This window comes from Rhea americana, unplaced genomic scaffold (assembly GCF_003343005.1).
Source record: "Rhea americana isolate MKP2758 unplaced genomic scaffold, rheAme1 scaffold_281, whole genome shotgun sequence".
NCBI lineage: Eukaryota > Metazoa > Chordata > Aves > Rheiformes > Rheidae > Rhea > Rhea americana.
Genome location: NW_028186403.1, coordinates 849,651 through 863,533, shown reverse-complemented (window position 1 = coordinate 863,533; position 13,883 = coordinate 849,651). Strand labels below are relative to the sequence as shown.

Here is a 13,883-nt window from a genome sequence, read left to right as displayed (position 1 = left end):
CATAAAATATGAACGTGTTGTCTCCCATTTCAGGAGCTATTTGACAAAATGGGAATGAGCAATGCTGCTTGGTAGCAATGTCTCTGTGGCAGATCTAGGCCGTTCTAGGGTGCAATATTGGGTGACTACTAGCGGACAGGCATTGTGCTGAGCCTACTCTGTAAACAGAAGCAAAGGCTTCAGTGAGGACTGCAAATCAGGCATTCTTGCCAATATCAAAAGTACTTTGATGGTGAAAGCTAAACAAATGAAATCGATAATTTACCACAGAAGAAAATATACCCTTGCTTTATGAGCACAGCTGACAGAGATGATGTTGTAGGGCAATGCAAACATGAAGCAACCATCTGTTTTCCTCTAGACTTTAGCAAACCTTTTATTTTATTTCCATTTTAAAGTGTCCTGTTTTACAGTCCATTTGCCCCCTCCTCCTTCCTTCTCTCAGCCCATCAGTGTGATGAAAAGTTAGTGTCCTTATCAGGCAAGGTTTCAGGTAATGCTTCAGTTTTATAGCCTCAGCCTTTCCATGAGCAAACATTCACAGCAACCTTTAGCCTTAGCTGAGTTCTGCTGTTGTTAACAAACAGAAGTGCCACCTAGGACGCTGGAGGGACAGGCAGAGGTGAAGACAGAAAAGGGGACAGTGAAGCACCTGAAAGGAGGCTCGTATAGCCTGTCTTTGAATCTACAGTGTGGAAATCTGTTTTGTCCGACTCAGAAACAAAACTGTAGAGTATCCGAGAGAGAGACCTCTGAGAGATACCTGAGCATCTCTGAGAGAAAGGGAAAAGAGCGAACACACACAATGGGTCTAAACTGAACAATGATGAAGCAATGGATGTTGCATCTGGCCGTTTGGCCTTTGTTTCTCTCGCTCCCACTGCTGCAACAAGTTGGTTCAGACAAGTGTAGCAACAACAATTATGTGATCAATGTGATGCTCATGGATAACACGGATTTCCCAGCAACTACTAATGATTTGATATCAGCCGTGGAGCAAGCCTTGGAAATGCTACGAGAGCGATTCCAGATGGCAGGTAGGGCAATGAGTGTTGACTTTCCCTTTCTCACTGCAGTTTCTTTTCAGATTTAGTGCCACAGTTCTCTACTGATCTGACCTTTTGCAGACTTCTTCTCAGACAGGCTTCTTGGCTGTCCATCCTCTCTGTGTAGCTCTTATGGTGGTAATGGCCCTCCCTCTGTGAAAATAGAAGTCCTATAGGCAGAACTATTCTGGCTTTCATGGTAGCTAGGCAGACTTCCTGCATTCCTTTCTGGAGGTGTTCAGTTGGGTTTGGGAACACGGGAGTTATTGAACTGGATCACACAAGACCAGTGATCCATCCAGTGCAGTAACTGAGCTATCCTTGCAGCAGAACCTAGCACTAATTCATCCTATTTCATAATTGTTAGGCTATGGGATATACCTTATGAAAAGTGAGACTTTCTCCTCTGCTGGCTGGGGTAGCCTGTACTCTTGGAGAAGAATTTTCATCTTGACCCATGCCCATTGATCACAGTATAACTTGAAGTGTGAAGAGTCCACAGCCCTTATGTTTTTTGTGTCCTCATTCAAACTCACTGTAGATGATATTTTTATTCATTTCAATATCTTACTTCTTTCATCAATCTATTGTCACTCTCCAGAATGTCTTGGGACAAAAAAGTTCTTGAGAAATGATGCCATTTGCATCTTGCCTGCTAATTGAAGTGTTTTTTTTTCCAATTTTATTGGAAAGTGGTGCCTCAGCTAGTTCCTATAGAGCTCAAAAAATCTGTATCTGATAATGACCAGTAGTTAATACTCAGTAGAGGAAGTCAACACTGGAGCAAATTCTGCAATCTCATGCTAAATAGTAGCAGTTAGGTAGGTGGGCTTTCCAGTAATTTTTGGGGATTGGAAACATCTTAGTGTGAGACTACCTGTGTTAAAAAAAGAAGGACAGAGTATATTAGCAGTTATCTACATCTCATGATGCTGTTTTCTTCTACCTCTCTGTTGCAGGAGTATATGTGAAAGTCAATGCCACCTTCCACAGCTTTAGCTCATCACTGTATGTCTCACAAGGCTGTCGTACCAGCACCTGTGAAGGTGTGGAGCTCATCAAGGAAATTTATGTGAGTATTAGGCTTTTTTTAGGCTAATTTCCTAAGTGGAAAATACTTCTTCCTTGTGTGTGGTACATGTGTGCACGTAGATGCGTGTGTCTGTGTTCATATATCTCTCTGTCTTTCACAGGTAACTTTTAAAACTGTTGTTCAGTTCCAAATAAATTTGAGAGGGAGATGGAGTTTTCAAAGATCAGATGTTTCTTTAGGTTTTGTGAAGACAAACAGTCAGATACTGGAGAGAGGCCTATTAATGTTCCTCAGAGGCTGTCGTTAGACATTTGATGGCGGTGACAACTAAAACAGCCTCTTGCTTGCAGTTGCTTACTCCCTGTTCTGTATCTGCACAGCGCTTTGTGTGGTCACACAGCCAAAGTGATCTAGGTAAAAATAAACACCCAAACAGCCCAAGCAGAAAAGAAAAAAGAGTCAATTTCTAGCAGGACCAGTTCCTGGTCTGAGATCCCCTGATCTCACCATGAGATTACACAAATATTGTGCCAGCATAAAGGGGAGAGCTGTGTGAGGATGCGAATGTACAGCTTGGGGCAGAGGGACAATTAGACTGGCATTGATACCAGAAAAATACTCATGGAACTATGTCCAGAGGGCAAAGATGAAATGTATGCTCACTCCATGCTAGAAATCAGAGAAATCACATGGAGAAAAGATGTAAATACTCTGCATTTTAGTCCTAACATGTGCTATACTCCTCTGTTACTACCCCCACTTTTCAGACCAAGAATTTAGCTCCCACAGAGTTTTTTCCTATTTTTCAATGAAAGTCATACTCTGGCAGGCACTGTTCTGTCCTCTCTCTTTTCTTAGATAGCTCTCTCTGACTCTTCCCTTCTGTGCACCAGATTTGTTCTTTTAAACTTTTTGTAGATCTCTTTGTATTCCATTCCTGCCTAAGTTCTGTGACTCCCTCTTAAATCCTGTAATTTTCTTTGTTCTCCCACCCTATTCTTTCTGATAGTCCTCTGCACTGTCCTTACTGCTAACCCTTTCTGATCTCTTGCAGAAGAGTGGCACACTTGGCTGTGCTGTCATAGGACCTGCTTGCACTTATGCCACCTACCAAATGGTCTCGTAAGTATTAAAGCACCTTTCCCTGTCAATATTATGGTGTTAAAGATATGAACTCTTGAACAAAGTTGTTTTGTGTGCAACAGGCCAGCAGAGACACAGGGGCTTGGGATTCAGCAAACATCTTGGGCTATGCAGTCAAAGCAGTTACACCACTGTTCATAGCCACTGTTTGGTGAAGAGTAAGATATCTTCTTCCAGAACCCGTCAATGCAATCCCACTACTAGCAGGAAAATGTTTATAAGGAGTCAAAACACTTAACTGTTCAACAAACACAGCAGGAAAGAGAGATATTGGCTTGATGCATGTTGATACTGCAGTACTGTAGCAACTGAGGTCCTTCTGAGTGCATAATCAGTCACTGAAAGGGGCTTCAGTCACATGCTTCAAGCAAAAAGCCAAAAATTTCAACTATCTACAGTAAAGTGTTCATATAATGAGCACCCAGTTTCATCTTAACTCTTCTGCCTGAGAAAGCATTTCTGAAGAATGAGAGAATCTATCAGCATATTATACATGAATCTATATAATTCTGTATTATATTATATGTTGTGTTCATTGTCAGATATCAGATAAAGTGTGAACCAAACCCGCAGCCTTAGCATAATTCAGTTTAAAAAATATTCAGTTGTGAAATACAAATCCATATTTTTACCCAATTAAATCACTGTCCCCTTTCAAAATTTTACTAATGTCTTCGCTTCACTGAGAGATACTGAAAAGACAGGGATGTTTTTGCCTCAAGCTTTGTCTGCTTCTAGCTCTGTACCTTTTGAGTGGGATAACCAGAAGAGCCATAATGTTGTCAGTGAAGGTATGTGATTGATTTATAGAATAATAAAAAGAATAAAATCATCCTATGTATAAGACCACGATAGAATATTATGCAATATACCCCATTTTATTTGCTGTGTCTCCTAAATGTTTGTTTGGTTTTCTAATCTGCTGGATATGGAACTATTCAGAATAATGCCCAAGTCTTTTCCTCCAAAGTTGACACAGTTAAACCAGTATCCTGTAAAAAATATGAGTAGCAGAAGTTTGTGCAGAGTAATGACGAGCACTGTCAGGCAGCAAGCTGGGTTTGCCTATGATGCAATAGATCTGTAAATTAAAATAGGACCTTACAGCATACTAAACCAGCTAGAAAAAAGTCCATTTCATTAGTGAAATAGTCTTCCTGATTCATTACATCTCCTGGGTTTATTTCTGTTACACCAAATGTAAACTCTCTATTTTGATAATGACAATGGCTTTTACATGAAAAACAAATTTCTGTCTTAATAATGCCAACAACTCTGATGGACGTGTTTTTTTTGTAGGCAAAATTCACTGGCATAAAAGAACTCATCCACTATAAGAACTGAAACATTTTTAATCTGAAAAACTGAATCATTTTTAACACTGCAACATGTATAAAAATGCTTTCATCTCATCCAACTTATTCTCTCTATGGAGAAAAATATTGTTGTTTCATCAAATCACTTCCAGCAGAGGAAAGTAAGGAAAGTCTTACTTTCTCTCTGACTGTTGCTGTTGTCCATCTTCTAAAACATGACATAGTGAAACTAAAAATCTTTTCCTTTGACTTGTAGGAGTAAAGCTTTTTGATGGCAACAAAACCCTCCCCCTCCAGCACTGCCAAATAAAGAGATCAAATCTATCTCATGTTACAAATCATACTAGAAGACAAAKAGTCATCTGGCAGTGCTCACAAATTAGAGAGGTGATAAGATCCCCCTTGCTCATACAAAACTTACTTAACAACATTACCAAGATAGGCTCCTTTAAATTCCCTGAACACATAGCTCAAATTTGTAAAGACATTCTCCTATCAGTTTACAAATGTGACTACAAGCACCAAAAGTTCTTTTGCCATACATATAGGTTGACAAAAAGATTACCTGAGAAACTAAGAGAGTGTAGCTTATCATTTCCATTGGATGGGGGTTTTCCTGAGAATATCTCCTATGACTCCTTTTTGTGATCTGTTGTTCTAGCCTGGCCCCTAGAAAATGTCATAAAGTCACTATCATTTCCTAGCTTTTGGGTGAATTGCTGAAAATAAGAACTTCACTTACAAGCCAACTCCTGACAGACCAGCAAACAGCATGTAGTCTATGATGGCAATCTGGGAGCAGAACTGGATACATCCTAGAACACTTAAACTGCTGTTGTAACCCTCTGACTCAGACAACGCATGGTACCATGACGGGCTGGAGAAGGGCTGGAGGGTGCTAGAGATGGAAATCACACAGTAGCTGCCTTGATGCAACAGCAAACCATTCAGACTTGTCCTCTTGTCTCTCCCCTCAGAGTTGACACAATACTGAGCCTGCCTCTGATCTCTGCAGGGAGTTTTGGACTGTCCTGTGACTATAAAGAAAACCTAACCCGCATTCTGACCCCAGCCAGGAAACTGAATGACTTCTTCTATTATTTTTGGAATAACGCTCAGCTGCCTTTCAAAACCACAGCCTGGGAATCTGCCTATATTTACAAGAGGAATGAAAACTCAGAAGATTGCTTCTGGTAAGGTGTTGTTCCACATCTGGCCCACCTGTTGTTCTGATAAACTCTGTCTCCATCTTGGGGCATTACTTTTACAGGCTGTTCTTCAGTTCCTACTCTGTTGGAGGTGCCGTACTGCTATCAAGAAATGAGAGGAGGAAAAGATGAATCACATCTTTAGGTGTATGGCATATCCTAATGTTACACCCAGTCTACTTTAAAGTAGACTGTGATCCCAGCTCTGTACAGTACTAAGCATCTTTTTTTCCTCCTATTATTCTCAGAAACAGAAGAGGTAACCATTAATTTACAGGAACATAAAAATAGTTGGAACACATCTGATTTTGCATGAACTCAGCTATCAGTGCAGACATTCATGCACTTCTGAGAATACTTTTAAGAATTCTAAAGCCTTGGAAATCCCTATAGACAGCATAATACAAAGCTTGTCCCTGCTGGAAATACTTCATGTGAATAGCATGACATATGAGGGACCCCTCATCAGACTCGATACAGATTTGTTTTTAGGTTGAGGGGGTCTTATCAGGCTCTTTTAATGTTTCTTCGTGGACATTATTGTTACTTTGAAACATTTCCAAATGCAAAACAGTATCTCGCTTTGAACAAAATGACCCCAAATGATTGCAAAATTTAAGCCGTGCTCTCACAAGTTCGGAGCAGAGGAGACAGTTTTTACTTTGTGATATGAAACATTAGCCTGTGCTTGATTCTTGAGAATACTGAGTTTTCTCCTTATATAATATCAAATACTATTTTAGTCAAGTATATACATTAATATACTGGTATTTATTATTACCCTTTGTTTATTGACTCTTTAGTTTTCAGTTCATGTGAATATTTCTATGCTCTTTTGACTCCCGCCCCCCAATGTTAAGACATGAAATATTGATTAGTTCAATTACCTCTTCTCTTACTATTTTTATAAAGGTAGTCCAAGGGCAGCTAAGAATTCTTGGAAATAATTAGTATTTATATTTCCAGTTCATAACCTGAGGAACCTGCAGAATTTTAAGGGAAATCTAAAACTCTATTGACTTCAAAGTGATATAAAGACTTACTTAGAGAATATTTTCTATATGTAATTTTACAACCTTTGCAGAATTACGAGGCTTAAAAACTGATCTCCATTTCACTATTTTGTAAATAGTTAGGAATTTCTGTTGTTTCCTTCTTTATTTTAACTACAGGCAGCAACTTGGTGACATGATGTAATTGCTAGAATTACCTCTCTTTCTTGCTTTGAAACATGAGTGAACTTCTCTAATCTGCTACTGCAATCCCTCTTTCTCTGTATTTCCAGACATAACTGCCAATGCACTACACATATTTTAGCTATATCCCTTTAATTCTGCAAATTTCATTCCATTCGGGTAAGTTAATTTATATAAGTTGTTATTTGTGAAATGTTTCATACCTTGTCTTTATTAATACCTCTGTTCAGGGTCTTCTTTATAACTTCATGTTTTTCAAGCTCCTTTTCTTGATTGTTGAATTAATAAAATATTTTAAAATCAATTTTGTATCTCTTCCCATTTTATTGTCATTTTTCATCCTAATATATTTGGAAAAATGTGTATTGCAATCTGCTTTAATAGAAACTGCCAGCTTGAAGATTTTTTATTTGTCCGATTTTAAAAAATAAATTTTTGCTAAAGTACAAAGTATACTACATGGTCTAACTGTTTTCCCTATATATCTATAAAAGTGCATGAATCTCTTCACTGATAGCTGAGTATCAAGTATGCCCCAACTATTTCTATGTTCCTGTAAATTAATTATTACGTTTTCTGTTTCTGAGAATAATAGGGAGAAAAAGATGCTTAGTACTCTACAGGGCTGGGACCTCAGTGTTGTTAGATCAGAAAGCTAAAGAGTTTGAAAATAGAAAAATGTGTTTTGCCCCTTGCACTAACTTTATTTCAGACAGAATAACTATCTTTTAGACACAACACAGTGAAGCAAGAATAGGATTTAGGGAGCTGGCTGGGTTTGCTTGATTTATTAGCTAGCTTTTACTCACTCGGCTTTTTTTTGCTTTCCTCAGTTCTTTCCTTTAATTTTTAACTGACTCAGTATAGATTTTTTTGTTGCTACATTCCTGCTTCCTTCTTGTCTTTCATTGTCAGGGTGTGTGTGTGTGTTTGTGACCTTGGTTCTTTCTGTAGCTCCCATTTACTGCTTTGAATCTTCTGACGTGTCTTCTAGGATTAGCCCCCACGTCTTACTATGGCAGAGAATCCTAGCACTATCTCCCAGTAGAATTTTGCCACATCCCGGTTTATTTTCTCAAGTGTTAATGTCTTATTACATTATTGTATTCTCTAAACCTATTATTTGTACTACCAGGCATAAATACCTTTGAGTGACATTCAGGATACTTTTAATTCTTTCATGCTCTGTTTTGACTTTCTTTCATAGGTGTAGAAAAACTGCTCCTTACTATGTCGCAAACACTAAACAGTCTATCTAGCATTTTTGGCATATTTTGGAGAGAAGGAACTATGTGAATGCGAGGGGTTAGCAATTTTCTGACAGTGTCTGTGTTCCCTGCCTTGTATCAGGTACATGAATGCGCTAGATGCTGGAGTCACACAGTTCTCTGAAAACCTGAAGATCAAGGAAATTTTAAGGACTCCAGAGCAGCTTAAAAAAACTGTGAAAGATCCAAAACGGAAAAGCAATGGTAAGGGGGGCTGAGGGAGTATTCTCCCTTGCAGGTAAGTTGCTGTTCCCTGAAAATCAGTCTGACCTCTTAGTTACCTTTTAGGGACAGTCTTTCCACAGAAATGGTGGAAAGCACACACACACTGTTTCATATTGGTGCAAACATAAGCTGGCACAAAGTTCTCAGATTCCTTTTTCCCTCCCTATAGAATATGGGGGACTACTCTGGTTCGAGAGGCCTTTTGGGGTTAATTATGCCATTGAGGTATGACATTGTCTTCTTACAAACCCTCTTTTATGAAAGAAATCCAGAAATCACAGCTCTGATCAGGGCCTTGAATATTACAAGAATGCTTAGTTCTCTACCATTCCTGTGTTTGCAACTCTGGTACACATACAGGCGATGTCTGTGCAGTAAAGGGGCACTTCTTCAGGAACTGATCCATCTATACTGGAGACACTGATGAGTAGCTCTTCATCTTCATAGTAAGACTATGCACCTGGCATCAACAGGCAAAGCGAGTGTGACAGCGATAAGACAGTGAAACTATCTATTACTTGAATGCCATTTACCTTAGAAACTTTCATATTAGGTAGCCTATATTGCTTCAAAATTGCTAATGCTCATTTGAGGAAGCCTCAAATGGTAATGCCTTGGTGCAATCAAACATAATGTGGAGCAGGCATTGAGGGACCTTTTACCATGTTGCTTCCCCTCAGATAGCCCAGTCTTGTTGCAGATTGTCTGTAGCTCTATGCCTGAGTCTCAACACAGCACAGGTTGCCTTAGCCCAAGACTGTTCTACTACTTGCTACTAAAGCACTGAGAATAAGCAAATGTCCTCTCCTTATCTGTATCTCTCCATTTTTGCCCGATCTCTAGTGATCATCATGTGTGGTTCACCAGCTGATGTCAGCACTGACCTAGGGATGGAGAAAGTGGATGACGACGTAGTTATCATCCTAATTGATCTCTTCAAGTAAAGTATCACCTCTGCTTTTCCTCATTTCTCTGCAGCTTGCTGCAGGATAGAGATAATGGAAATAGTATGACTGGAACTGTTGTGTTGAAGAAATGTTCCCTGACAAAATGTTTTTCATTGCCATCCTTCCCAAGTTTGCCATTTAAGCTGTTTCGTGCTTAAATTGTGGCACATCCTCTACAACATCAAAATTAGTTCACATAAGATTTTTCTAAGGCAGTGACCAGAGTTGGTAGGATTAACTTCATACGGCATAGTCCTGACCTCACTGTGGAACCCATTAGAGAACCATAGAATCTGATGTCAGAATGATCATGAGTTTGTGTATTTTTCATACTATCTATCCAACCAGACAATTACATAAATAATCTTGCAGGATTTGTTTTTTCTATTTTTAAATGACTTAGAGGATGAGACAACTCTTCCCTTCACTGACCAACATCTTTATGACTACATAAATCTAAATTTTCAGAGGTGTTTCTTAGTATTCACCCTAAGTACTAAGTACTCCGTTGTTCAATTTTATCTTTATAATTACAAAATATTTATAGATGAGGATTGATATAAATTGGCTTTATCAGTGGTAGCCTCAAAAGCTTTGTGCAAATTAGTAAATAGGAGGACCAAGGGCTCATCTCTGGCCCCAAGCCTACTGACACAACACAGCTTGCATCCACACAGCTAAACTGTCTTAGATRTCCAAACTGCCTTTTGAGACTGGCTCTCATCATCCTGGCAAGTCACATAGTATTTTCACAACTTTATCGAGGCATTAAGAACTCCCAGTTGCTGTTCCTAAGGCAACAGTTCTTCTTTATTTTTAAATACACAACAGGGACTTACTTACAGGTGCTGCATGTATAATTGCCTCAGTTCTCCCCTTTACAATAGGAAAGGGAGATTAGGGGCTCTTCTGCTGTGATATGTGATCTTTTGATACAGCCAACTGCCTTAGCCCATTTTACATGTTGCCCTACTTAAATTTGCTACATACTCCTCTGATTTTGCTGAATATCTCATGTTCTTCATAAAACACAAACAAAATATGAACACATATTGGACTTATACACATATGGACACATCCAAACTGAAGCAACAGCAGAAGACAGTAGGCAAAAATCCCATCTTCTCCAGCAGTGAAGTTCCTCAGGCAAAGCAATGGATTTAAATTTTATTCAGTCTGAATCCTCTAGCAGCCAGTATACAAACACACAGTGTTTAAGTCAGACATTGCTGGGGATGGGGGTGGGGGTGTTGGGGGCTATTGTAGGATTATCMAGTCTGGTGGAGTCTAATGAAATCTCCTTTTCACCTGGATAGTTCAGGCCAAGCTGGACTGAAAAATACTTTGAAATTCTCCAGGGTCAAAAGTGCAACTTCAAAGTCAGACAGTTCAATGAATGGCTATGATAGGATTCTTGAGTCAGGATCTCATCTCATACTTGTGGAGCAGAGCCTGTTGTCTTCAAGAACTCTTATTATGGTGCTAAACAAAAAATAAAAGGATGATCAAACATGAATAATGAGCGAAAGCTCATACAAAAAGGGTTTTAATCAGTCTAGCTGTAGCAATGATAGGTGCTGCTACTTGACACTAATATGTATGGCTAAATTCCTTTGTAATACATGAATTTAGTGGTTGCCAGACTAATTGGGGGAACACTTCCAGATGATGTGTCAGGATGCTGAAATCAAAGACATCTGAAAGCTGCAATCCTTCTTGCTTGTTTTAGCATAGTTTGCAAGCTTGCATGGTTTCTTCTGACTTTTCCTAGCTCACTGAATTAAAGGAACAAATCAATAAGCTGCTCTTTGCACTTATCAAATTGTTTCACACCTTCCTGGTAAACGTTTTAAGTGCAAATCCTGCTGTGATCAATTCTAGCATGAAATATCAGAATTAGAGAAACACACTGAAGAATACAAAGTCAGAAACAATAACGTGAAGAAACTACAGATTCCAGTACTTTGGATACCAAGAAGATACTCAGTTTTAATAGATRTAACTTTTGCTTGAAAGAAGAGGAAATAAACAGCACAGAAACAAAACAGTTACTGTAATAACAATAATTCACTGCAACTGTTGTGTTTTAGATTGCCAGATCTCCCTGATCTTATCTTTTTATGTAGTTAAGCACAGAAGTTGCCACCAGGGAGTGAACAATGTTAAGGGCTGTGTCTATGATGAATTGTTATTTTTAGAACCACTTCATTAACCTGTTAATTAACAGTTCCACTGGGGAGAGGAGAATGATTCTGTTATGGTTTCTGCTGTCCCTGTTGATTGTTTTGGGGGCTCTTGTGCTTTGCTCTGCAGTAACACATACTTCAAGGACAACAGCTCAGCCAGTTACATGCAAAATGTACTTGTCCTGACCCTGTGGCCAGCTAATTACAGCTCGAATACCACAAAGACTGAGGAAGCCCTCCAGGTAACTGCACTATTTTATATCGGATCACTACATTCAGTTGATTCATGTTCATGCACTAGGAAATGAAAACTAAAAATGCATCTGTAATCATCCCCAATATGATGTTATGCTAATGTTTTCATACATTAATGCAAGAGAATACTTCATTCTGCTGTAATGATGCAAATGCATAATATTGTAAGACAGACATGCAGGATTTCATATTCCTGTTTTGCCAAGTTCAGCTCAAGTTTTTTGTCTGGTCTGCAAGTGTCATGTTCATGGGGCTTGCAGAAGACTTGTAAATATATGACCTTCTTATGCCATTTTTGGGTGACTGACACCTTAATCATATTTTCAATGTGGCTGCAAGACGTCATTGAAGGAGGATTTATATGTGTAATAGGGATGTGAGTGTGGAAAGTTCAGAAGCTACTAATTTTTGGCTGATGTGTGTATGCAGATATGTATAAGCAGTGGCAACCATTGCTGTTTCTGTACAGTAACTTTCCAGTTAAATGTTTCAAAAAATGTAACTTTTTTTCCTGGGGAAATATTTATATTTTTAATTTCCTGAAAAGCATAAGCTACCAAAACCTTGTGTCTGCTCTGTGATATGACTGCACTTGCAGTCTGCTCAAGAACCAGACCCTACAAATAGAGTTCCTCCAAGGATCTGTGGCTTTGTGGTTCAACTCTCCAGCAGGGAGCCTGAAGCTTCAGGCTGGATTTACAGGGCTTCCAGATCCCCCACCCCTGACCCAGGGCATTTTGGGTACTAGCTCTATAGCAGGCAGATGGAAATTCTGGCACAGCTCCCTGCCCCGATCTATAGCCATCTGGAAGTTTAGACTCACTGGCATCACACCAGATTATCTGTACAAAAAAAAATCTAATCCAAAATCAGGGGCCTCAGGTCCTACAGAGCGGACTTGCCCAGGATCCACAGTACAGAATTTCTTGAATCCTTTGCTCCATGATCAGTATGCCAGAGCTTCAGATGGGCCTCTTATAGTCCTAAGTTTTCCCCACCTCTCTGTATTCAGACACCAAAAACCATCTTGCAGGCCTCCATTTTTCCAAGCAATAATGCTGACATCGCCCATATACTCACTTGGCATTCAGCAACTTCTGGCTTTCCATTCTGGAGTTTTTTTTCCAAATGAAGACCACAAAGGCTGTTGAAGGTCTAGGCAAAAATACAAACTCTCAAGTTGCCATTTTTCTTTTTCTCTGTTCTAGCTGGACAATGACTTTGTTCTTGGCTATTTTAATGCAGTCTTACTTTTTGGACATATTCTGAAGAAATTCATCTTCTCCCAGAGCCCAGTTTTGCCTATCAGTTTCATCAATGAATTCCGAAATGTCACTTTTGAAGGTAATATAGTACTGTCCTGAACAGGATTCACTAAATTGATGAGGGGAAAGAAATTTGTTTTTAGCTGTTTTAGGGTAAGTGCCTTCTACACTAAACAAGGCTAAGCTCTTCAGTGAGTTCTATTCCCACTGTTTTTTTTTTCGGTTTTATCATTTTTTTCCAATTATGTTATCTTCAGTATTAACAAAAGGCCTATACAGCAGTCATGTGAAGAATCCACTCAGTCTATGCAAAATCGAAGAGGCAGAAAGCCAAAATGAGGAGCGTGTGAAATATTGCAATTAGGAACACACTGAGGACAGGATTCCTTTCTGGAATGTAGCCTTTCCCTGCTGCTTTGAAAATATAAAGGAATCTGTAAGGAATATTCCTGCCTAAGGAGGTATGGGGAAAGGAGGAGAGACAGAGTTTCCAAGCCAGTGAAGAAGGAAGGTAGGGACAAGCCCCTGAAGCCAATATCCTTCTTCTAACTAATATAGTGATTCACTCCTGCTGGTACAGAAAACTGAACTATCTATAGGGAAACTGTTTAGAGAATGAGAAAGGACTTGGAACAGTGGAGCATCTGAGTGGGTGTCAAGGTCTATGCTTCCCCAAGAGATAGGCTGGCATTCAGATTTCCTTTTCAGTTTACTACAAGTTGTTAAATTGTGACAATGTCATTTTAAAACTTTGCCCAAAGATGGACCATCAAAAACTCAGCATCAGTTTCTGAG

General features: G+C 39.2%; 1 protein-coding gene across 3 annotated transcripts in view; it reads left to right on the top strand.

Moving 5' to 3' along the window:
• The first annotated feature begins 823 nt into the window (after window positions 1-823).
• GUCY2C (guanylate cyclase 2C) overlaps window positions 824-13,883 on the top strand; it is a 45,336-nt gene continuing 32,276 nt past the window's right edge. Inside the window, exons 1-8 of one of the 3 annotated variants that reach the window (XM_085308804.1) lie at window positions 824-1,037; window positions 2,006-2,118; window positions 3,134-3,201; window positions 5,516-5,731; window positions 8,293-8,414; window positions 9,279-9,375; window positions 11,696-11,810; window positions 13,032-13,167. In XM_085308804.1, the coding sequence (XP_085164930.1) occupies window positions 824-1,037; window positions 2,006-2,118; window positions 3,134-3,201; window positions 5,516-5,731; window positions 8,293-8,414; window positions 9,279-9,375; window positions 11,696-11,810; window positions 13,032-13,167 (1,081 nt within the window). The remainder of the gene's footprint in view (window positions 1,038-2,005; window positions 2,119-3,133; window positions 3,202-5,515; window positions 5,732-8,292; window positions 8,415-9,278; window positions 9,376-11,695; window positions 11,811-13,031; window positions 13,168-13,883) is intronic. The other 2 variants (XM_085308806.1, XM_085308805.1) reach the window with 2 other exon arrangements.